We start from the raw sequence: 24528 nt of genomic DNA on the forward strand, positions 1-24528 counted from the left end.
GTATGAGCAGATTTAAGGTCACAATCACAAGAGAACCATAGAACCATAGAATGGTTTGGTCTGGGCAGAACCTTAAAGATCATTCAGTTTCAGCCCCCCTGCCATGACCAGGGACACATTCCACTGGATTGTGTTGCTCAAAGCCTTATTAAACCTAGCCTTGAACACATTCTGGGATGGGGTAACGATGACTTCTCTGAGCAAACTGTTCCAGTGCCTCACCACCCTCACAATAACAAATTTCTTCCTAAATTACTCTTGCAGTGTCACTGGGTAAGAAACAGAAGTGAAGAACTAGTTTTAGAGAAACCAAACATAGATGGGGTGTCATGAGAGAGTAGAGGGGCAGAATCACCTCCCTTGACCTGCTGGCCTCAGTTCTTTTGATGCAGCCCAGGATACAGATGGCCTTCTGGGCTGCAAGAGCACATTGCCAATTCATGTCAAGCTTCTCATCAATCAGCACCCCCAAGTCCTTCTCCACAGGGCTTCTCTCAGTCACATTGTCCCTCAGCCTGTACCAATACTGGGGTTTGCCCCAACCCACCTAGACGGCAAACTTTGCACCTGGCCTTGTTGAACTTCATGAGGTTCACACAGGCCCACTTCTCCAGATTATTCAGGTCCCTCTGGATGACATCCTGTCCTTCTGGCATGACAATTGCACCACTCAGCTTGCTGTCATCTGCAAACTTGCTGAGGGTGCACTCGATCTCACTGTCTATATCACTGATGAAAATATTTAACAACATTGGTCCCAGTACAGAGATGAATTGTCCAAGCATCCTACTCCACAGCCTGCAGATGTGAGGATTAGCCATGCTGGGGGGAAAGCTCCAGTTCCACAAAGAGAGATAGAACTGCAGAGGTCGCAAGAAATGCACACTGTGTGCACAGTGTGCCCAAGAGGAAAGGGAACAGCCTTGAATGAAAAATCAGAAAACAAAACCTTCCTTTTCAGAAAAGGATGGAAAGAACTCAGAAGTGGAATAAACCAAACTGGAGACTGGTATTTACTCTGTTTCAGTGTACCTTGTCAATCTGAAATACTTATAATCTACACCTGAGCTTTTCTTTTAGACAAAGTCAGTTAGGTCCTGGGTGTTGTGATGTCCCAGATGCCAAATGATAATAGAATGTTTTAGAGAAGATGAGTCACAGAGAGTCAGGGTGAGATTACTGGAGGATACCAACTCTAGCCAGCCATGGCTTTCTTGGGTAGGAAAACATTCAGTCCTGATGTGACCTGCTGCTCTTGGCTTCAAACTCACCTTCAGGCTCTGAGCTGAAGGCTAGGAATCCCATGGATTAGTAGGAGCACAGAAGAATCTATGAGAACGGAAAACAAGCCAAGCAGACTGACCTCAAGAGCAGTTTGCAAGATCTCTCTGCAGTACCACCCTCAATTCTAGCCACAAATTTAAGGTTATTTATATGTGGCAGAGGGGATCTTCAGAAATCCTTGTTCAAATACTGACTTTACAATCACTTTTTCTAAAGAGAGCATTCTGTGCCTATAGACAGCAAGCATGGTGCAAGTGCTTTGGAGTCTACTTGCTTGGACTGCGTTCATATCAGACCTCAAAAGTTAAACAGAGCAAAATTTCTTAGCTGGCAAGACAAAAGCATACTTCACTAAAAGTGATTCCTCCAATAAGAAATCTTAATGGTTTCTTAGTGGAAAATAAAATGTTTCCAATTAAACACAATAATTATACAGAATTAGCTTTATTAAAATCTAGTTTCCATTTAAAAGATGTTATGATGGGAGGAGACTGGCAGTTGAAAGGGTGAAAAGCCACTGACTTAGGGTGAATGACTTACATTTAAGATCTTTCCAATGAGCTGTGATAATTAGGTAACATCATATTGTCTCTCCTAATCTAGCTTGGTGACTAAAGTTAGACATCTGAATTTAAGTTGGTCACCTTAGACCATCATCATAGAGGCAGTGGAGAAAGAGGCACCTCCAGAGATGTTATCTACTTCTATTTTCCACTTAGACTGGTTCAAAGAAGTTGTGATTGGATGTGCCTCTTTATGTTGTCTGAGAAAGTGACCAGAGTTGCCTAGCTCAGCATTACACAGCCAGCTTTTAGAGACAGAATCATAGAATCATTAATGTTGGAAAAGACCTCCAAGATCATCAGGTCCAAACATCAACCCAACACAACCATGGCTACTAAACCATGTCCTGAAGTGCCACATTCAGGGATGGAGACTCCACCACTTCTCTGGGCAGCCTCTTCCAATGCTTCACCACTCTTTAAGTAAGGAAATTTTTCCAAATATCCAGTCTGAATTTCCCCAGGCACAAGTTGAGGCCACTTCCTCTTGTTCCATCACTTGTTACTTGGGAGAAGAGACCAGCACCCACCTCACTACAACCTCCTTTCTGGGAGCTGCAGAGAACAATGAAGTCTCCCCTTAGCCTACTCTTCAGAACAGACTGAATGGCCCCAGGTCATTAGCTGCTCCTTATAGGACTTGTTCTCCAGACCCTTCACCAGCTTGTTGCCGTGCTCTGGACACACTTCAGCAGTATATTTCTATGTAAAGATACTGGAAGAAATCCTAGTCTGCACTGCGTCTTATTCACTGAATTGTAGTACAAGTAGCAGCTCTTTGACCGCTTTTTCCCTTTGCAATAACAGATATTCTCCACCTTCTTTCCTCAACTAGACTGTTTTTATTAGCATTGTTACATATTAAAGCACTTCCGTGCTCTGGTCCCACATCGGCTATGTTTTACTTTTGGATGCTACCCAAATACTTTGTAGAGAGCTCCAAATTCCTGTGGCATGAAACAGGTTACACAAGTCTTGAGTTACTTGTGCTGTGAAGAAAGGACAGTAGAATTGACTCACCATGTTGATACTCACCAGGATGCTATTGCAAATGGCCCCATCATTGTTTTATTCATACTTCTTGCTAAGTTTAACCTTAGCTGCTCAGGTCAAACTAAGACAGAGCATTGGAAATAGCCACCGAAGCACCAGTAGGAAAGAGCAGTAAGCAAAATCTGGTGGAATTCTAACATGTCTCTCGGCCTAATTTTTGTTTAAGCTCAGTGACTGAGCAGCACAAAAGTCCTCTCAAAATCCCACAAGGTGTGTAGTCTTTGAGAACTCATCCTGAGATTCCCATCTTTAACTGCAAGTCCTAAATATTTTGTTCACAGCATCAGGTCTCAGGGTGTAGCTACAACCAATTTCACAGAATCATATAATCATAAAATGGTTTGGATTGGAAGGGACCCTAAAGATCATCCACTTCCAAATCCCCTGCCATGGACAGGGACATCTTCCATTGGATCAGGTTGCTCATAGCCTCATCCAACCTGGTCTTGAACACCTCCAGGGATGAGTCATCCACAACTTCTTTGGGCAACCTGTTCCAGTGCCTCACCACCCTCACAAAAAATCATTTCTTCCTAATATCTCATCTAAATGTCCCCTCTTTCAGCTTAAAACCATTCTCCGCCCCCCCCCCCCCCCCCCCCATCCTATCCCTGCACTCTCTGATAAAGAGCCTCTCCTCAGGTTTCCTGCAGGCCCCCTTTAAATACTGTAATTTGGTTTTATAAATGAGAACTTTAGTTCTCACACTATACAATGGCTCACATAGGTTCAGAAATAAGGTTTATTCTTCAAAAGGCTCAGTGGACATGTTTTAGAGAAGAAAATAATGTTCAAAAAAACAGCTCAGTGAAAAGATTTTGCATTACAGCACTGTCCTGTCTTACTAAAGGGCATGAAGAGAAATGAAGTTTATGGGCTACCATATCTTGGAGGGTTCATACCTTCCATACCTTCCTTGTTCTCTGCATAATAAAAAATGATCAAAGACAAAAATAGGTAGAAATATCTGGACAGTGTCTCATTCTGCAGACCAGGAATGAGAAGTGAGAAAAAAGAAAAAAAGTGCTCAAAAGAGAGAAAAAAAAATTTGTGAATTTGCCTCTGTGGTCAGGGAAACTGACCCATCTACCCTACTGCTCTTTGAAGAGCTGATCACACATCCATTTAACGCTGGATGAGATCACCAATTTTATTAAGCAAGTCAGGAATGTTAGTTCCTCAGTGATGCAAATAAGTAATGTCTGGTGTTAGAGAAATAGTTTCTATAGCAACTGAGTTTGCCTAAAGATTTGTTATTTCTTTGAAATGTTAGCAGATGTTCTGTATGGTGTCATCTCACCCTTAGCCATGTTTTGCTTACATGTTCAAAAGATGGATAAGAAGGTCATGGTTTGTGTTGGAAGGGACCTTCAAAGATCATCCAGTTGCAACTCTTTTACCCATCCAACTTTGCCTGGAACACATCCAAGGATGGAGCATCCATGACTTCTCTGGGGAACCTGTTCCATTGCCTCACCACTCACACAGAAAAAAATTTCTTCCTAATATCTCATCTAAATCTCCCCTATTTCAGGTTAAAAACATTTCCCCTCATCACCTCCACAGCTTTCCTATAGCCCCCTTTAAGTACTGGAAGGCTGCTCTAAGGTCTCCCTAGAGCCTTCTCTTCTCCAGGCTGAACAAGCCCAACTTCATTAGCCTGTCCTGTATGGGAGGTGCTCCAACCCTCTGATCTGGGTGGGAAGGGTCTTAAAGATCATCCAGTTCCAGCCCCTCTGCCATGGGCAGGGACACCTTCCACTGCATCAGGTTGCTCAAAGCCCCATCCAACCTGGCCGTGAACACTTCCAGGGACAGGGCATCCATGACTCCTCTGGGCAACGTGTTCCAGGGCCTCACTACCCTGGAGTAAAAAATTTCTTCCTAAATCAAGACTGAATCTCCCCTCCTTTCGTTGAAAACCATTCCCCCTTGTCCTATAGCAACAGGCCCTGCTAAAAAAGAGTGTCCCTGTTGTGGTCCTTTCCTAGAAGCAAGCACAGAGAATGTGAAGCAAGTGTAAGATCCAATTCTTTTCCCTTTTTGAGACTGGAGGGCTTGTGAAGGGTGAGTTTCTCATGATGGACAAAATAGAGGAGCACAATGCATGTGCTCCTCATTGTCTCCTTGCTGACAGATGTACTTGAAATGGAAAATAATGATAATAAAAACTCTGACGCCTTCCCAGGAAAGCCTGACTCCCTGCACTGCGAGTACCATGAAAAAAGCTTTTGAGTCACAGTTCTCAAATGGAACATGTTTCATCCGGTATCAATTTCTAGTTTCAAGCAGGGGTGTCTCATACATCAGGTTTCAGTGGCAAAGAAAGGAAGACTGAATGAGCAGTAGGTAAGGTGATGCTGCTCTGCACTGCTTACAGTCCCTGAGAGGCTCAGGCCTCCAACACGGGATAACTCTTTAGAGCCCTTTTGCTTGCCTGCAGTCCAGAAATTGCTAACAGTTGCATTACTCACTTCATGAATATTTCCCACTGCCCCGTCACATTTATGAGAGAGAAAAAGAGTTCTTATGGCACTTTTATGTTCTATTAGCAAAGCTGTAATGCAGTCTAGAGTCATAAAGAGCTGAAAATGTATAGCTAGGAAGCAGATTTTCAGAAAAAGCACGCTTGTCCTGGTGTTACTGGATAATTATGGAAAGCAGGCAGTTATTTCCTACCTTTTGAGTCTATGGGTCACTGACTGTCATTGAATGCTGATTGCCGGCAAAGCAGCTGTGTGGAGAGAAGCCTGTTTCTGAAACACAAAAATCTGGCTGTGAAATCACACCGTGATGCACTCACTCTGTAAGATCCTACAGGCAGGGTTTTTTTCTCATCTCTTGGTCGCCTACAGTTGAAATGCACACTCAGTGTTGTCCTTTTCACTGATGTTCCCTTTACAGTCATATCTGCTATGTTGCAGCATGGCAGTTATAATATCCATTGCAGAAGAGCATCGCCTTTGCTGTGATAAGCTCATCAGTAAGTAAGCCAATGACAATTTGTCATACCAACAGTCCAAAGGTGCATATATATGTGTGTAGCTATATAGATATGCATATTAAGAAGCCCCTTGAATTATGAATACCATTCATCCATGGTGACTCCATATTTCTGAGTGTATTGGACCTTGGGAAGGATCTGATCCTGTTTTCTGTTACTGGGATGCATTTTTCTGACAGTGCTTCTGCCTTTGTGCTAGAGTGTCTAGCTACATTGTCTTGACAAAAGATGCATATGTCGTTCTATGTTGTGGAAAATACTTTTATCCATTTTTTATCACCCTTTAACTTGCAGGTATGGCATGAATTGTCTGATCCAGTTTGAAGATTTTGCCAACGCTAATGCTTTTCGTCTCCTCAATAAATACCGCAACAGATACTGTACATTCAATGATGACATTCAGGGTAAGTGCTGTTAGAAAAATGCAGATTTAACCTTCACCTTGTCATGAAGAAAGGTGGTTAAGATCGCAAGACTCTTTATTATACAATACTCAGATGTGTGAGAAATGTCAGAATTTACACATAAGCATTTAAGACTATAAACAAAAGCACAGCAGTCTGAGTTGAAAAGTGAGTCTCCATTGCTTTTAAGAATTAAACTGTTCATTGTAGAGATGTTCAAGGGAGAAAATGGATCATTTGCTTTACATTATTAAGGTAATTTAGGCAGTTCTATTAATTTTCTGTAATTTAGCAAAAACAGTGATGATGTCTTAAGAGTTACTTAAGGCTTTCAGTTTCTGTGAGCTGGGTAGTTATTAGCTGATCCTGGTATTGTACCACTGTTGTTATAGAATCATAAAAATGTTTTTTTGCAAAAGACCTTTGAGGTCATCAATTCCAACTGTACCTCTCCACTACTAAACCATATGCCTGAGCACCTCATCTTCCCATCTTCTAAATACCTCCAGAGATGGTGACTCGATCACTTCCCTGGGTAGCTTGTTCCAATGCCTGATAAACACTTTCAGTGAAGGAATTTTTCCTAATACCTCCCCTGGCACAACCTGAGGCCATTTCCTCTCATTTTTATGACTTGTTACTTGGGAGAAGAGGCCAACATCCACCTCACTACAGCCTCCTTTCAGGTAGTTGCAGACAGTGATAAGGTCTCCTTTAAGCCTTCTTTTTCTATAAGCTAAACAGTCCCAGCTCCTTCAGCTGCCTTTCATAAGGCTTGTTCTCCAGCCCCTCAATGTCCTTCTTGAAGTGAAACTTCTTGAGTTATCCTCTTTATTACATGTGCAAACAGAAAGGTAAACCCGCTTCTTTTCTCCATGGGTGCTGACTGCAGTGTAACCTGAGAACAGGCATGTTCTCCCCTAGAGTGGTTAACATAATTCTTCCAGCACTAAAGAGAAGTGACAGCAGACAAGAGAGCTTTTAGCAAGCATGTCTCCCAGGCCCTGTGAGGCTCAGCAGCCAGCAAAACTGCTCAAATGCACAGAGGGTTACAAGCTGCAATTTGATGGCATCCTGGTCTTGTGCTGAGTTTGCTTTAAACCATCGGAAGAGCTGTTTGCCCATCAACAGGGAAGAATCAATCATAGAATCATAGAATAGTTTGGGTGGGAAGGGGCCTTAAAAATCATCCATTTCCAACCCTTCTGCCTTGATCAGGGACATATTCCACTGGATCAGATTGCTCAAAGCCTCATCCAACCTGGCCTTACACCTCCAGGGACGGGACATTCATGACTTCTCTAGGCAACCTGTGCCAGCACCTCACCACCCTCACAGGAAACAATTTCTTCTTAATAGCTCATCTAAATTTCCTCTCTCTCAGCCTGAATGTGTTCCTCCTCGTCCTATCTTTGCACTCCTTGATAAGGAGCCCCTCCCCAGGTTTCCTGTAGGTCCTCTCCCCTTCCCTTCCCTTCCCTTCCCTTCCCTTCCCTTCCCTTCCCTTCCCTTCCCTTCCCTTCCCTTCCCTTCCCTTCCCTTCCCTTCCCTTCCCTTCCCTTCCCTTCCCTTCCCTTCCCTTCCCTTCCCTTCCCTTCCCTTCCCTTCCCTTCCCTTCCCTTCCCTTCCCTTCCCTTCCCTTCCCTTCCCTTCCCTTCCCTTCCCTTCCCTTCCCTTCCCTTCCCTTCTCATTAGTTTCTCTCTCTGTGTAAATAGAAGGGTCTCATCAATTGAATGGAAAAGAGGCCAGGCAATGTGGTAGATCTGTGGTCCTGGATGAAGGTGTTCTTGAAGGAACTGAGTGAATTGGAAAGGTTTCTTGGTGAATCAGACCAGTTTCTTAGACAGACAGAGGGAAGAGGAAGAGGATATTAAAGCAAAACTGAAGATTCTGAATGGGAAGCAGAAGAGTATTTATAATGTCTTTTTGGCCTTAGATTATGACTAAATGCATCAGACATTTTCTGGAAATGACTCCCTCAGAGGGGTGAGCCACATCTAGGAGGATGCTGTAAAATGGCATTGCCATAAAATGAACCTTGTCTGTTTCTCCCCAGTCAGATGTCTGCCACGGAGATGTTGAGTGCCCCGAAAATTATCCAGAATCCCACCTGTTAAAACGATAGGATTTCACCTCTTAGTAAACTCCTTATTATTCTCAAACTAAGTATCTAACTGCCACTGGCTTCACAGTAATAGATAAGGAAAGAAATCCTTCTGATCTTTTGCACAGATGAGGTGAGCTGAGGGAAACAAGCCACTGTTTCAGGCTTTTTGAATGTAACTATCAGAAAGAAAAAGTGATTCCAGGCCAGGGTTGTAGTCAGGAATGACTTTTGGGGACCTCTGGGAAGCTAATATAACTTGAATCATCTCAGTTAACCCTGTCTTAGAGTCATGTCAGAGATTAGTGGTGTAGAAGCTGGAATGAGGAGTCTGAGTTATCCACTGGAATGTACCCTTCTGTATCCCCAAGTGATAGGAGAGAGGGAGGAAGTGCCATTTTCTTATTTAAACCCTCCTGTTCTTTGGTTTTGCCTCAGGCTCTCTCTTTTGCAACATGCTGGTGTTTCCTGACTCGCCCACATAGAAAAAAGTGGGAGAGTTCAATGCAAATCATGTTCTAAATGATTAATGAGAATTAAACAAAGCCTTGTTTAAGCAGGCCTGATTTGTTTTACTCAAGTCAGGCAGGAATAGACCTCCTGAAGCCTGAATTTTTCCAGCTTCTGAGCTGGCACTGTTTTAAGTATATTGATGTAAAAACACATCTTAGGCACAAAAAGTGCAAGTTAGATCAGGCCTGAGCTACGCTAATTTAAACTCCTTGGCCATTGGTTAGCAGAGCTGGTCATGCAGTGCACCTCCACACACATACACAGATGAGATGTGAGAAGAAAGTATAAATTGTTCCACTTACTCTCCCTTAGACCTCCCTCTTACTGCCCTAGGGCCAACGTGAACAGAAAACAGTTTAAAATATTATTGTCCACTTTTTTTTGTCCCACAAATTTCTGTGTTACCAAGTCCATCCCACAGAATTAAAATGACTCAGCCCCCTTCTGGTTCGAGCCAGCCTGCTGACGCTGAGCGGGACGCCTGCCAGGTGCCACAAATGGGGATGAGGTGATTGCTTTTATTTGGAAAGCCATTAGCCTGGGAGCTAGGAGCTGGCTCACAGTGCCCATGCATGGAAGCTCCCCATTAAGGGAGTGCTTCTCCTTGCTCTATAGGGGTGATGACATCAGTCCTTTCCCGGCTCTGTCAGGGTTCATGCAAGGGGCAATGGCTTCAATTTCAGCTCTACAGGAGAAAATTGATTGCCATTTCTTCCTTTTTCCCAGTAAAGAACCAGAGCAGGCAATGAAGCACATGGAGAGATATGAGAATGCTTTAGATCCTGCTCTTTCTTTTCCTGCTGTTTTCTTTTCCTTTTGCTCTGCTTAACAATGTGCACAATGATCAACAAGAAGCAGACAACTGAAAAGTCTTACAAAAGTGTTGAGTCTCATGAATCCCCGAGACAGGCATACAATCAGAGAATGGTTTTGATTGCAAGGAACCTTAAAGATCATCTAATTCCAACACCTCTGCCATGGGCAGGAACACTTTCCCTTGGATCAGGTTGCTCAAAACCTCATCCAAATGGGCAAACTGTGCCACTGCCTCTCAGGCATCTTTAGCTTAGTGCTTCATACAATAAAACAAAAGAACCTTGAAGAAGTTAGTGTAGAAGGGACCTCTGGACATCTCCCAGCCCTCACTCAACTAAAATGTGATTTCAAACTTAGATCCAACTTTGGCATTAGATCAGGTTCCTCAGAGCCTTGTCCAGCCAAATAATTTTCAGTATCTGCAAGGATGGATATTTGCAGTCTCTTTGTGCTACCTGTTCAAAGTTTTCTCTTCTTCCTTGTGCTTTGACTTCTCTTCCCACCTTATTTTTCCTAGGAAAAGTTCATTCTCCGGGCTGATCCATATGTTACCCTCGATATTCACGTATTAAACACGAATTCTGCTGGCTTGCATTGCTTTACTCAGTGCTGAACAGCAGAAGTTGTCCAAGCTGTAGAAAAACGAGGAAATGTTTAATGTGTTATTTAATTAATTGTATCTGCTCATGTTATTCAAAAGCCTTTCACACATATAAGGAGGGCAAAGGGAATAGCACACAGAAGCATAAAGTCTCTTTAGCAGTCTTTTAAAACTAGACCTGATATACAAGGACAGGCTGATAAGAGTTGGGCTTGTTCAGTCTGGGGAAGAGAAGGCTCTGGGAAGAACTTACAGCAGCTTTCCTGTAGTAAAAGGAGGCCTACAGGGAAGCTGAGGAGGGCTCTTTATCAGGACGTGAAGGAATAGGATGAGGCGGAACAATTTTAAGCTGAAAGAGGGGAGATTTAGATTGGATATTAGGAAGAATTTTTTTCCTGTGAAGGTGATGAGAAACTGGCACACGTTGCCCAGAGAAGTTGTGGATGCCTCGTCCCTGGAGATATTCAAGGCCAGGCTGGATGAGGCTTTGAACACCCTGATCCAGTGGAAGGTGTCCCTGCCCATGGCAGCGGGGTTGGGACTGGATGATCCTTAAGGTTTGTTCCAACCCAAACCATTCCACGATTCTGTGATAACACTGATAGCCTGTCAAAGAAGCACCAGACTGTTTCACATATATACGTATGCAGGAGACTGTAAAGAGACAGGATTTCTAAAAACCTGAACACCTACACCATACAAATGAAACTTCTTCAAGGCACTTCAAGATGGGAAACCCTAAATCACTACCCACATTAAAAGCACTCATCCTTTTGTACTTCCACAGTCCCTCCACAGCTGAAGAAATCTGCAGGCAATGTACAGAATCTCACTTGTGCAGAATCTCTCTGAGCCTTTTCCCAGTCTTTGGAGCTGTGATTACTTTTTGTTGTTGAATCCATGACTGCTGATGAGTCTCAAAATATCTCTTGACCCACCAGCCACCTTTTCTCACTATCCTGGCAGATAACCCTTCCATAACCTTTCCAGGACACTTCAGGAAGCAGTGCCTCAGATTGGGAACAGGCTGACTCCAGTGTCTCAAATCTAAGCAGCTTCAAACATTTGGGCAAGGTTGAAAACAACCATGTGCAAATGTGGCCTAATTTGTAGGCACATTTCCATGTGCTATGTTAAGCAGGCAAAGCTAGTTTTTGGCTCAGTATTAACTAATTTCAGCAGGTTAAAATGGTACAGCATCTTACTTTGTTGTTTCAGCTGGAATGGAAAATGCATCAGTAATTATCGCAGGAAACTAAGGAAGAGGGGAAGCACAATAGGAAGGGAGCGCTGGACGATACCCTGATGCAGAACAAAGCAGGCTATGTCCTGCCAGGGAGCTCCAGAGCAACACTCTTTCCCTGTGGGGATTTACCCAACCTGAAGACAGATATCAAAATGTTCTCGGTCCTGTAGGGGCTCACCAGTAGCAGAGGAGGCTTCTGCATTTTCCCTTGATGCTACTACATTAACTAGTTAACAACCCACTCCTAGACTTGTGTCTAAATCATAGAGCCATGGAATCATAAAATGATTTGGGTTGGAAGAGACTTTGAAGATCATCCAGGTCCAACCCCTCGGCCGTGGGCAGGGACACCTTCCACTGCATTAGGTTGCTCAAACCCTCATCCAACTTGGCCTTGAACACCTCCAGGGACAGGGCATCCACAGCTTCTCTGGGCGACCTGTGCCACTGCCTTACACCCTCACAGGCAAACATTTCTTCCTAATATCTCATCTAAATCTCCCCTCTTCCAACTTAAAACCGTTTCCCTTCATCCTGTCCCTGCACTCCCTGATACAGAGTTCCTCCCCAGCTTTCCTGTAGACCCCGTTTCAGTACAGGAAGGCACCTTTAAGGTCTCCCCAGAGCCTTCTCCAGGCTGAACAAGCCCAACTCTCTCAGCCTGTCCTTGTATGGGAGGTGCTCCAGCCCTCAGATCATCTTCGTGGCCTACTCTGGACTCATTCTAACAGATTGTGTCTGAGATGCAGAGCTCATCTTAAAGAAGATACCCGGTGGAGGTCACCTCTAGGTGCCTGTTTTTAATCCTTGCACTGTAAAGTGCTTAGTGTATGGAGTGCGATGCTGTATGTCATGGCTCTGGTCTGCAGCATTGCTGTTGCTCCTACCCGTGAAGAAGCGCAGAAGCAGTGCCAGTGAGCAGACCAAACCCCTCATCAAGAGGCTCCCTCATCAGTCCTTCAGAAAAAGTATCCCCATCACAGCAGTGGAGACTCTGTGGATGTTGTTTTATACCAACATGCTGAACCAGGTCAGAGCACAGCCCTGTTCTATTCCTTTTGCCTCCTCAGCCTGGACTTAAAAGCAACAGACAGCTTAACACAGAGGTGACATATGCTGTTCTTTACTGCAAAGGAGGAGTTTGCGATAGCAAACATCCAGTGACTGAGTGATCAAATCATTCTATGATTTTACGATAGCTTGTCACCACACCAACACATTTTCTGGGTCAGCAGTGTCCCAACCCTGTTAGTGGAGGAAGTGAGTGCCTTCCCTCAGCATCAATGCTTTGCATTTTACTGCCCTTCTTGTTAACTTGCTCCACAACATTTCTAGAGTTATTTTCTTAATGTCTTCCAGAGGCTCTTTGGGGGAAGGATAACAACAGAGGTGAACACCTTCAGCTGCAAACACTTCAGCAGCTTTTTGCTTAGGCTTTGTTGTGTTTGACAGTTGATTATACATTTGGAGTAGACCTAGAGAGGCTTCACTCTGCTTTCCAGAAACAGGCGGAACTGCTGCAGGGAGTTCATGTGAACCAGGATTTGGAAAAACCCTAAGCTTCCTCTGCATCCATAAATTTAGATATATTTTCTTGGCTGCCTTTTACTGGCGCATTACACTGCTATTTTCTGTTCACTGGGCCCTTATCTTGTCATTGTTTTGATGGGGCAAAGTGTAAGCAGGCCAGACAAGGGTGAAAAAATAAAAGATCAGGCTCTTCCACCAGAGTACTGTGTTGGAGAAGGCAGAATCTCTCACATGAGTGTTGTATGAAGAAACAGGCAGTGGTGCAGCTGCATGTCCCAGTGCTGCTGCTGGAAGGATTCAGCATGGTGGAGATGCTTTGCTTTGCACAGTAGGTGATGGGGCAGCAGCAGCCCTCACCATGGGGGACTTCTACCCCCAAACATCTGCAGAGTCCCCTGTATCCCCTGCTCACGCTCTGTGTGTGTCACACACTGTACAGCCTCGACATTGACAGTGGGCAGGACTTTCCCTATTGCAGTCATGCCAGCACTGTCTGCAGCTCCATATGTGAAGCCATTTGCCCCTCTGTCTGCTCTCTCTGCTCTGAAGGGAGGATGAAGTCCATGGGTATGGCTGCCTCTGGACTCTAGCCTTTTCCATCTATGCAGTGTCTTCAAGCTGTGAAGCAGATCCTTTCCCTCTAGTTTTGCTCCAGTGTAGCTCCACTGACATCTATTGGGGCTTGTTCTGACTGACTGCACTAATAAACCTCGGGCCAGGGGGCGGTTCTTAATGTTTTACGATATTCTGAATATGCCTGAATGCCAAGGATGATTTCCTATGGCATGGCCATTTTCTGGAGAGCACCTTAGTTTTAAATGTGCCTTTTCTTTGCTGATCCTTTTGCTCTGGGCTCCCCGAAGAGACTCTTAAAGTCTGCTTGCTATTGTGTGGCATTACATCAAGCATTCCCTTTGAGTCTTGGATGGATGGGATGATTTGCAAGCGTTTTCTTTTCTTCTCTCTATGCCTTTCCATATCATAGAATCACAGAATCATGGAATGGTTTGGGTTGGAACAAACCTTAAGGATTATCCAGTTCCAACCGCTCGGCCATGGGCAGGGACACCTCCCACTGGATCAGGTTGGTCAGAGCCCCATCCAACCTGTCCTTGAACACCTCCAGGGATGAGGCATCCACAACTTCTCTGGGCAAACTGTGCCTTTGCCTCATCACCCTCCCAGGAAAAGATTTCTTCCTAATATCTGATCTCAATCTCCCCTCTTTCAGCTAAAAACCATTCCCCCCTCATCCTATCCCTGTACTCCCTGATAAAGAGCCCCTCCCCAGCTTTGAGATAGGCTCTCTTTAAGTCCTGGAAGGCTGCTATAAGGTCTCCCCAGAGCCTTCTCTTCTCCAGGCTTAACAAGCCCAACTCTTATCAGCTTAAAAACATTCCCCCTTGTCCTATCCATACTCCGATAACTCTCTGATAATGATCCCCTCCCCATCTTTCCTGTATCTCACCTCAGATACAGACCAGCCAAGCTGGCTCTGGCTAATTACTTAGGGAAGTAGTTATCTGCAATAGCAGCATCCAATCTCTTTGGAAAATAGACAGACCAATGTGTTGGGTGGTTGGTTTGTTTTCTTACCACAGATCATGGTGAGGGGTTCCCCTCGTGTCATTTTGTGGTGTTTTCAGAATTGAAGCTCACTGATTAGCCAGTTCCTTACCTGAACCAGCTGTGAACTCTCCTCCATAGTGATACTCTGTTGTTCCATGCTCAGAAATTTGAATTATCAAAGAACTGTTTAAGCTGCGGCCACAGTACAGTGACTTTGTTACTTGAGTAATGGGAGTGGGATGCAGTTTGGTAGATGTGGAGGGATTAAAAACACTGGAGAGAGAGGAAGAGGATTAGGAATGGCAGAAATGAACAGAGACCTGCTTTTAGTCAGAGTTGCAGTGCAAGCGCAGGAGGATGAGTAATGGCACACCCAGTCCCACAGGTCTCCATTCGGCAAAAGGCAGACTGCTCTGCAGACTGAATCCATGCACACTTTCTTTCCGTATGCCTCAGTTCTCAAATTCCTGCTGGTAACATCTTTAAAAAGATCCAGAGTCCCTCTCCTGAAATGGGTCATCTAAATGGGTTTGTGGATCATAGGGTATAGAGCAATCTTTCCTGGGTCAGGACCAAGAGAAACAAGGTATTTCTGTAGTTGCATTCATTTCTGTAAAATACTTTCCAGGCTTCTATTTCTGCTCATGCTCTGACCTGACATCCTGTTGCAATGTAATTGTTACAGTTCTGGATTTTTTCCCTCTGATAAGTTCCCCACTCCCACTCACATGGGGATTTGGGGATTTCTGTGCAAAGTAAGCCTGGGATATAGCATGTGAGTGTGCTTGAGTGTATGTGTAGGTATTCATATTCTACTGCATGTAACAAGCATCTCTGCTTGGCATGTCTGTCAACTGTGGGGACCCTGGTCTTTCCCCACTTCTCTGCAGTTCAAACTGCCAAGGTGAGATCCCTTTCTCCACAGTGTAGATGGCTGCAATAGAAGTGTCTACATGTGTTCCAGTTATCTTGTCTCTCTTAAAAAACTGTAGTTCCTTTTAAGGAACATTTCATTTGACCCCATTCAGATGTCTGCTTAATCACAAGCAGGATCATACATCTTTATTTAGAGAAGTCCCATCCTTCACATTTGCATGGCAACAAGCTATGCAGTTCTGCTGATTATAGACATACCAGAATAGGAGTATGGTCAAGCTTTGTATCACCCATAAAAATAAAAATTTAAAAACTAGGTAATTTTCTGGTGTTCCTTGGATGTTCATCATCATCTTCTGTAATTTTTCTACTCTGGTGTCAGGGTATTTACCAGGCACATATATTGCTCTAACTACAGCTTCAAAAGGCAGGAGAAGTAAGGGGAAATCCATCATATGCATCCTTCAGTTGTCTGAGTTGGCATGTTAATACTGAAGCAGCAGAGAACTCAGTGGTTGATTCCCTCCCCACTAGCTCCCTTCTAAACTGACTGAAATCAGACAGTCTGGAAAAAAAATATACAAACTGTTTGCTGAGCTAACAAAGGGAAATCATCCTTGATGCTGAAGCATCTCAAGGGATTCATTGCAAGAAAGAATTATAGGGTGGTTTGGGTTGGAAGAGACCTTAAAGATCATCCAGTTCCAACACCCATGCCATGGGCAAGGACACCTCTCACTGGATCGAGTTGCTCAAAGCCTCATTCAACCTGGCCTTGAACACCTCGAGGGATGGGGCAGCCACGACTTCTCCGAGCAACTTGTGCCTTTGTCTCACCACCTTCACAGGAAAACTTTTCTTCCTAATATCTCATCCAAATGTTCCCTGTTTCAGTTTAAAACCATTCCCCCTCATCCTATCCTTGCACTCGCTGATAAAGAGCCCCTCACCAGCTTTTCTGTAGGCCCTTTTAAATACTGGAAAGCTGCTGTAAGGTCTTTCTGGAGCCTTCTCTTCTCCAGGATGAACAAGCCCAGCTCTCTCAGCCTGTCCTTGTATGGGAGGTGCTCCAGCCCCTGATCATCTTTGTGGCCCTCCTTTGGACTTGCTGTAACAGATCCATATCCTTCTTGTGCTGAGGACCCCAGAATTGAATGCAGGGCTCCAGGTGAGGCCTCATGAGAGCAGAGAAGAGGGCAGAATCACCTCCCTTGCCCTGCGGGTTGCACTTCTAACGCAGCCCAGAAGAAGCCACAAACCATCAATCTAGTCCATTTTGTGTTTAAGACAGGGATGCTTGCAATGCTCAGACAAGTAAGAAATGATGCTGATGCCGTTCTGTACCTCTGTGCCTGTGCATGGATATCATGATGCTAACATTTCCTGTAGGAATGGGGCCACTTCCACCTCTGCTTAACCAGAGTCACTCTTAAATGGCACTAATTATTAATTTATTGAGAAATAAACTCATTTGAGTTACAGATGCAAAATGTTGATGGGCTAATGGTACTGATAAACACTTCTGGTCTGGCCAATGAAGATTTTCTTTGTTGGAGAAGCTCGTATAGGTTCCCTAGCAAAATAAGCCAAGTCAATGACAGTTACTTTACTTCTCCTCCAGAGTTACTGTGCTCCACCAGGTTTTCTGCTTGCATGGCAACAGTGACAGAGAAAATCATTCCCCGATGCCATGATATGCCAGCAGATTTCTAGTGCAGCTATGGCTTTTGCACTACAGAACAGGTGCAGGTAAAGCTGAATTTCTTCTCTAGGTCCTTCCCAAATGAGGCAGCACCATCTGCTGGTGCCACTGCTCCTGGTCAGGCTTGAATCCTGTGCTACTCTGCTTCCCAACTCGGCTGTTCGCTGATGTCTGGCAGCACTCCAGGCCCTGAGGACCCTGCAAGGGGCTGCACTGAAGCACTGGCTGATTAAATGGGCAGGAAAATAGGAAATGCTAGGAAGCTGGAAAGATCAGATATATAGCCTAGAAGGGTTGATTGTCTGCCTTACCTGTGACCACCCCGCAGGATTTGTAACTTGTGGTCTCCCTGTTTTCTCACAAAGTTTCTGAAGATGAGGATGGAGATACCAGCATTAGAGCTGGGGATAGCATCAGAGCCGGGGCCCATTTGAACTGGTATCCTTTAAAACACTGAGGCATCAAACTAACAGAATCAATGATCCTTATAGATCCCTTCCAAACTGAGATATTCTTTGATAAAATTGCCTCCTTCATTCACCTTTAAAACTTGTTTCCAGCTTGCTCAGGTGTTCTGAAATACCGCCAGTGCCTGGATGTTTATTAATTGGAGTCTTGATTTTTTTCCCACCATGTTCCTTCACCTGGGATAGGACATTAGATGTCCTGTATGTGATTGATGTGGGGGGAAGGCAGGTTTATTCTGTCTGGACATCTCCTGCCCTTGATGGATGAAGAGTTGTACATATCACAGTGACTGTAATAGCAGGACTCTGCCCTCCTTATACTGGATTCTTTCTCACTAATCTGTTCTCAATGACACCTTAATGCTTTGCAGTGAGGCATGATGGCTCTGAGTCAGGGTATCAGAGTATCAGTAGAGAAAAAAAAAAAAAACAAGATGGTGCTGGGCTGTGAAGGTAAGTGAGGAGACAAGGATGGTAATTCCATGGTCATAGAGGATTTTGTGACAAAGACATCCATGTTCAGACCACCACTCTGCTACAGATGTCTTATGTGACCTTAGACAACTCACATGCATCTTAAACTCTCGGGAGTCAAGTATTAACCACTTCTAGCATCCTAGGATTCAGTGTTCCTTTGACTCTGTAGAGGGAAACTGGTTTTATCATGCCTTGGAGGGGTCTTCTGGGGATTAATACTTAATATTTCAGAGTAAGGAGGGCACTCTGAACATTTAGTGACAGGGTCTAAGAGAATGGTTCCTACCACAAGGTTTCTAACAGCATATCAGTAGGACAGACAATCCGTTTGCCAGGATGTCCATCTCATGGTGTTTCTCTCTTTTCAGGCACTGCGTCTGTTGCAGTCGCTGGCATATTTGCAGCCTTAAGGATCACAAAGAACAAGCTCTCTGACCATAAGTTTGTTTTCCAGGGAGCTGGAGAGGTAGGAATCTTCTTGAGTTTGTTCCTAAATACAATCTAAATTCAAGTTTAGAGCGAAAAAGTCAACCAGGAAGCTTCCTGCAAGGCTTGGCTGCATGAAAATTAAGCACAGAAGCAGGTTCCTTGTCACGGGTCAGGAGTGGGCCCTACAGGTGGATCTTGCTGTTCCGTAGAAGTTGCCAATGATCTTTCAGTGACCTCTTGGCCCATGAGTCAATGTCAGACTTCCCAGGTGCTGTCAGGCTACCCGTTTGTCAGCAGGGCTGTAACTGCAGGGAGGTCTGTTATGAGGCACCCTTATGATGGTGCTGCAGGAACATTAAGGGGGCCAATTTGAATCCCCAAAAACTGGTATTCCAGGTAAACCAGAGTCTCTTTAGCAATAAAGTTAAAAGGACTCAGACTCAAAGTTAACTGTAAGAATGTAACCTTGCTTTTTGGAGTCAGCTGCATTGCCCCCATAGCAGGGGTTGGGTAGCCTGGATGGCACCTTTGCTCAAAGAGAGAGGGGAAAGAACAAGTCTCCAAAGCCTGGACTGTGGACTAAAGGCATTGATCCAGGGCCTGGCTCATCTCTCGCCCATCTGTGGGACTTGAGGAAGGTCTCTTCTTCACTGTTTGTCTATTCCTCTGTGAAACAAAGAATGTTTGTTCTCTTTTTCCACTCCTTCTGTCAGACACATCTGTGCCAGTCAGGGTCTCTGTGACACAGGGACCTTCCTGCCATGTTAGTCCCCATCAGAGCAGGAGGTCCAGGCACAGTTGTAGGACCCTTAACACAAAGAGCATATCCAGGGCAGCTTCCTCAGGCAGGAATGGGAGAAGAGGACTTTCCTCGTGGCAGTACTTCAGATGCAGCAATCCCATTCTGCTTTGAGTTCCTCTGTACTAGCATCGTCACCAGCGTTGTTCAGTGTCTGGTCCTTTTCCTGCACTGCAGCAGCTGGTTTAAATGTTGGACACGGCCTCTGTCAAGGTCCCACCTCCACTGGTCCAGCCTCACAGCAGCCTGCTCTGCTGGATGATTGGTTTTTTTTTAATTTATGGCAGCACCCACAATGCTAAAATCTGCCCCATGCCATGGCACTGTACAACCACGGAGCAGAAAGCCTCCTTCTTTCCATCCATTCAGTACTGGAGGATGACCCAGCACATCTTTCATATAAAATCTTTCCCCCTCCAAAAGATGGTGATACTTCAATGAAGTGTTTCACTGTGTTCCAGGCTGCAATGGGCATAGCTCATCTCATCCTCATGGCCTTGGAAAAGGAAGGAATTTCACGAGAGGATGCCATCAAAAAAATTTGGATGGTGGACTCAAAGGGACTGATTGTGAAGGTGAGTTTCTCTCTAGAGATGAGCTTCACTTGGTCTGCTGCTCTGCAAGCTACAGACAGGCCAGAGCAGGCAGGTACCTTGGGCCCGTGCTCAGCCCTGGAGTAACAACTGCAGTTTTATCGATGTCAGCAGAACTGTTCCTGCTTTCACAGGACTAGGTCTCATGGTAACAACAGTGTACAGCAGCACCAGCTGCCCTACAGGCAATGCTTTGAGCTAAGTACTGTAGTGATAGAATCATAGAACCATAGAATGGTTTGGGTTTGAAGGCACCTTAAAGATCATCCAGTTCCACCCCTCTGCTGTGGGCAGGGGCATCTTCCACTGGTTCAGGTTGCTTCGAGCCTTATCCAGCCTGGCCTTGAACACCTCCACAGATGGGACATCCATGACTTCTCTGGGCAAACTGTGCCAGTGCCTCCACACCCTCACAGGAAAAAAATTCTCCCTGATATCTCATCTAAATATCCCCTCTTGCAGTTTAAAACCATTCCCCTCATCCTATACCTGCACCTCCTGATAAAGAGCCCCTCCTCAGCTTTCCCGTAAGCCCTTTTTAACTCCTGGAAGGTTGCTATAACATCTCCACAGAGCATTCTGCTCTCCAGGCTAATCAAGCCCAACTGTCTCAGGCTGTCCTTGTACAGGAGGTGCTCCAGCCCTTGGAAGATGATTCTGCTAGCCATAGACTCAAGAGGTGCTGGAAGTCTTGCATGTCCTATGAGATATTGCAATAGCAACGTCTTGTCCTGCTTGGTGATTCAGCCTAGCCCAGCTCTACTCTACACTCACTGGGTCCTCGGGGCCTCTGCCCTCCCTCCCCTCAGACTTAAGGAGCCTTGTGCTACATGTACAGCTTCTTTGCCCTGGCAGCCAGATCCTTCCTCCACACAGTCAATGTGTTTTGGAGGGCGGAAAGAGCAGGGACCAGGCCCACTACACCAATAGGTCAGCCTGAGTGGCTGATGCTGAGGTCCTGCTCTGTGAAATCTGGTTTAGGTAGAGGCACAAGATATTAAATGAAATGATGAATTACTATGTTACACCTTTAGCCAACAGACCAAACTTTGACTCCTTTTTCCTTCACAGGGAAGGAGCCACCTGAACCATGAGAAAGAAATGTTTGCCCAGGACCATCCCAATGTGAACACACTGGAGGAGGTTGTGAAGAAAGTGAAGCCTACGGCAATTATAGGTGGAGTTCCCTTAGCATAACCTTTTCACACCAATTCAGCTCTTAGGAACATTTCTGTCACTCTTCCAGGGCCTCATTTCATTCTCCCAGTCAAAACAAAATGAGAGGGTTTTTACTCCATTTTGTCAGTTGAATTCTCCTCATTCTTTCCCCTTCATTCATGGGGCCCAGGATTCTTCTCTTTTGGAGTTGTCAGAGCCCTCACAGACAGGGATGTAGAAGGAGGTACTGGGAGAGGCAGAATTTGGGACTCTGGGCATCAAACATGGCCCTGAGAGGCTTTGAAGGACAAGGATGACAATGGGCAGCTCAAGCAGGTCTTTGGGAGTCAAAGTGCTATGGCCAGACTGGCCTAAACACTGATCCTCGCTCTACCCAGAGGAGCAGAGGGCTTTGTTTTGAGACAGGATTTTAATCTCATGATAATATGAGAAAGAAACATTGCCCCCTGCATCTCCAGAGATGGAACCTGTTCCCTCCCACAGTTCATTTACAAATAGAGGCATTCAGAAGAGATCAGACCAATGCACCGAAGTCGGACAGTCAGAAAGTCACCATCTCACTCTGCCGTTGTTGTTTTAGGTGTCGCAGCCATTGCAGGAGCTTTCACTGAGAAGATTTTGAAGGACATGGCAGCCTTCAATGAGAGACCCATCATCTTTGCCCTGAGCAACCCCACAAGTAAAGCAGAGTGCACAGCGGAGCAGTGCTACCGTCTCACTGAGGTACTCAGCATACAGAAGCTGGGTGCTCTGGGTACCAGCTGCAATTGCTTTGTGGTCCTCTAAAGAAAGCACTGGCTTCTTTCACCCATAGCTGCCTGAGGTGTCCCATCCTCACAGTTTACTGTTCCCTGTGTTCTGCCAACCCAGTTCTTTATGTAACAGTTTCATCAACCAACTAGGAGACAATGTCCCTGAAGAATTATTGTCAAGTGCATTGATCTGGCTTGAGAGAGGCAGTCTTGTCTCACTCTCCCCTTTGCCCTCCCCACCACCCACTGCTGGCCAGAGTAATCACACAGCCCCTAGATGTTTATCCTGCATGAGTGTGTTATCACATTCCATAGATGGTTCGTAGAATCATAGAATGACTTGGGTTGGAAGGGAACTTAAAGAATAGCCAGTTACAAGCCCCCTGTCATGGGCAGGGACACCTTCCACTGCATCAGGTTGCTCAAAGCCTAATCCAGCCTGACCTTGAACACGTCCAGGGATGGGGGATCCACAACTTCCCTGGGCAATCTGTGCCAATGCCTCACCATCCTCACAGTAAAAAATTTCTTCCTAATATCTATCTAAATGTCCCCTTTTTCAGCTTAAAATCGTTCCCCTCATCCTATCCCTGCACTCCCTGATAAAGAGCCTTCTCCCCATCTTGGTTGATAGAGGGGATGGTGCAATTAATGGAGGAGAGCAGCCATTTAACCACCTCCGCTTGCAGCCTTAAGCTCCTCATCTATGCAACCCCTATACTGTTATTAGAGAGGAAGAGACTCCTTTTCAATGTGTTCAGAGCAGCTGGGCAGTGCAAACACCAAGACAGTGTCCTGTCCATGGCCCTGTTCGTATCTCTGGGGACCAGACCCTCCAGAAGTGTCAGCTGGAGATGGCTCTGGTGGATATGCCCCTCACTGACTGGCTGGAGATTAGTCCACTTGGTCACCAGAGTTCCCTGGGCAAAGATCATGGTGAGCAGCAGAAATACAAGACTTCTTTTCTAAATTTGTATGCCTCTTTCTCTCTCTTTGATCAGGGCCGGGGAATATTTGCAAGTGGAAGTCCATTCTCGAAGGTAACACTGCCCAATGGACAGACTTTCTTCCCTGGCCAAGGAAACAATGCCTACGTCTTCCCAGGAGTGGCACTGGGGGTCATTGCCTGCGGAGTCCGGCACATCTCTGATGATATCTTCCTCATCACAGCAGAGGTTTCCAACTGGGATTTAACTACTATTTTTTAAAAAATCATAATAGGTGTTTTCAAGAACCTAACTTGGAACAGCCCATTGGCACACTCTCAGCAAAAGCTATAGCCTTTCCCAGTCTCAAGGAAAGCTCACGCTTCCATTGCACTCACAGAGGTGCAGGAACCATGATAGGGTTCTCATTCTCCATACCTGCTACCCTGGCACAGTCCTTACACCATTCTGGCTCCACTTTTAAGTTTGTAAGGAAACGTATATACACGTATTTTGAATAGTTCAGCTTTCCCACTGAAAAATAATCCCAGTTCTGCTGCTGAGGCTTCAGCCACATTCCCAGTAACACCAATGAATGTGGTCCACGCTTGAGACCATCTTTACATTTCTTTCTCTTCTTTCTAGTCTATCGCCGCCGAGGTGACAGAGCAGCATCTTGCAGAAGGAAGACTTTATCCTCCCTTGGGAAGCATCAGAGAGGTGTCTCTCAAAATTGCTGTGAAAGTGAGTATTTCCACTTTCCATGGTAGAGAGGGCAGGAATTAAGTCCTTCTAGTACTTAAAGGGGGCCTGTAGGAAAGCTGGGGAGGGGCTCTTTATCAGGGGGTTCAGGAATAGGACAAAGGGGAACGGTTTTAAGCTGAAAAAAGGGAGATCTAGATGAGATATTAGAGAGAAATTTTGTTCTGTGAGGGTGGTGAGGCACTGGCACAGGTTGCCCAAAGAAGTCATGGATGCCCCATCTGTGGAGGTGTTCAAGGCCAGGTTGGATGAGGCTTTGAGCACCCTGAACCAGTGGGAGGTGTCCCTGACAATGGCAGAGGGGTTGGGATTGGATGATCTTTAAGGTCCCTTCCCACCCAAATCATTCTATGATTCTGTGATTCTATGATCCTTTCCCTGTCGATGGGCAAACAGCACTTCTGATGGTTTAAAGCAAACTCAGCACGAGACCAGGATGCCACCAAAATGCAACTTGCATCCCTCTGCACATTTCAGCAATTTTGCTGACTGCTGAGCCTCACAGACCTGGGAGACATGCTTGCTATAACCCCTTCTTGCTGCTGTCACTTCTCTTGAATGCTGGAAGAGTTATGTTAGCCACTCTAGGGGAGATAGAGTTGAATGTTCCCCTGCCCATGACAGGGAGTTGGAACTGAATAGTCTTTAAGATCCCTTTCAATCCAAACGGTTCTATGATTCTACGAAATCGCTATTTTGGAACTTCTCCTCCTGTATTTGATACAGGCTTAAGTACGTAAGTACTATTCCAGATCTGGCCTTGCTGTCCAGTTGTGGGATTGGCCCCCTCTATACATCAAATTTGTAATTCACATTCATGGGACACCCCACTGGGAATCACACTGGCATGCTAGGAGTTACTGATGGATGCACAGTGT

The 24528-nt window shown here is 45.3% G+C and overlaps 1 protein-coding gene across 2 annotated transcripts in view; it reads left to right on the forward strand.

Annotated features, from left to right (window-relative positions):
• Window positions 1-24528, forward strand: part of ME3 (malic enzyme 3) — a 123732-nt gene that overhangs the window by 98443 nt on the left and 761 nt on the right. Inside the window, exons 7-13 of one of the 2 annotated variants that reach the window (XM_069879842.1) lie at window positions 6199-6308; window positions 18579-18676; window positions 19900-20013; window positions 21103-21208; window positions 21791-21933; window positions 22964-23137; window positions 23534-23632. In XM_069879842.1, coding sequence (XP_069735943.1) covers window positions 6199-6308; window positions 18579-18676; window positions 19900-20013; window positions 21103-21208; window positions 21791-21933; window positions 22964-23137; window positions 23534-23632 — 844 coding nt within the window. The remainder of the gene's footprint in view (window positions 1-6198; window positions 6309-18578; window positions 18677-19899; window positions 20014-21102; window positions 21209-21790; window positions 21934-22963; window positions 23138-23533; window positions 23633-24528) is intronic. The other variant, XM_069879850.1, reaches the window with a different exon arrangement.

The sequence above is a fragment of the Phaenicophaeus curvirostris genome, chromosome 1 (genome assembly GCF_032191515.1).
Source record: "Phaenicophaeus curvirostris isolate KB17595 chromosome 1, BPBGC_Pcur_1.0, whole genome shotgun sequence".
Taxonomy (NCBI): Eukaryota; Metazoa; Chordata; class Aves; order Cuculiformes; family Cuculidae; genus Phaenicophaeus; species Phaenicophaeus curvirostris.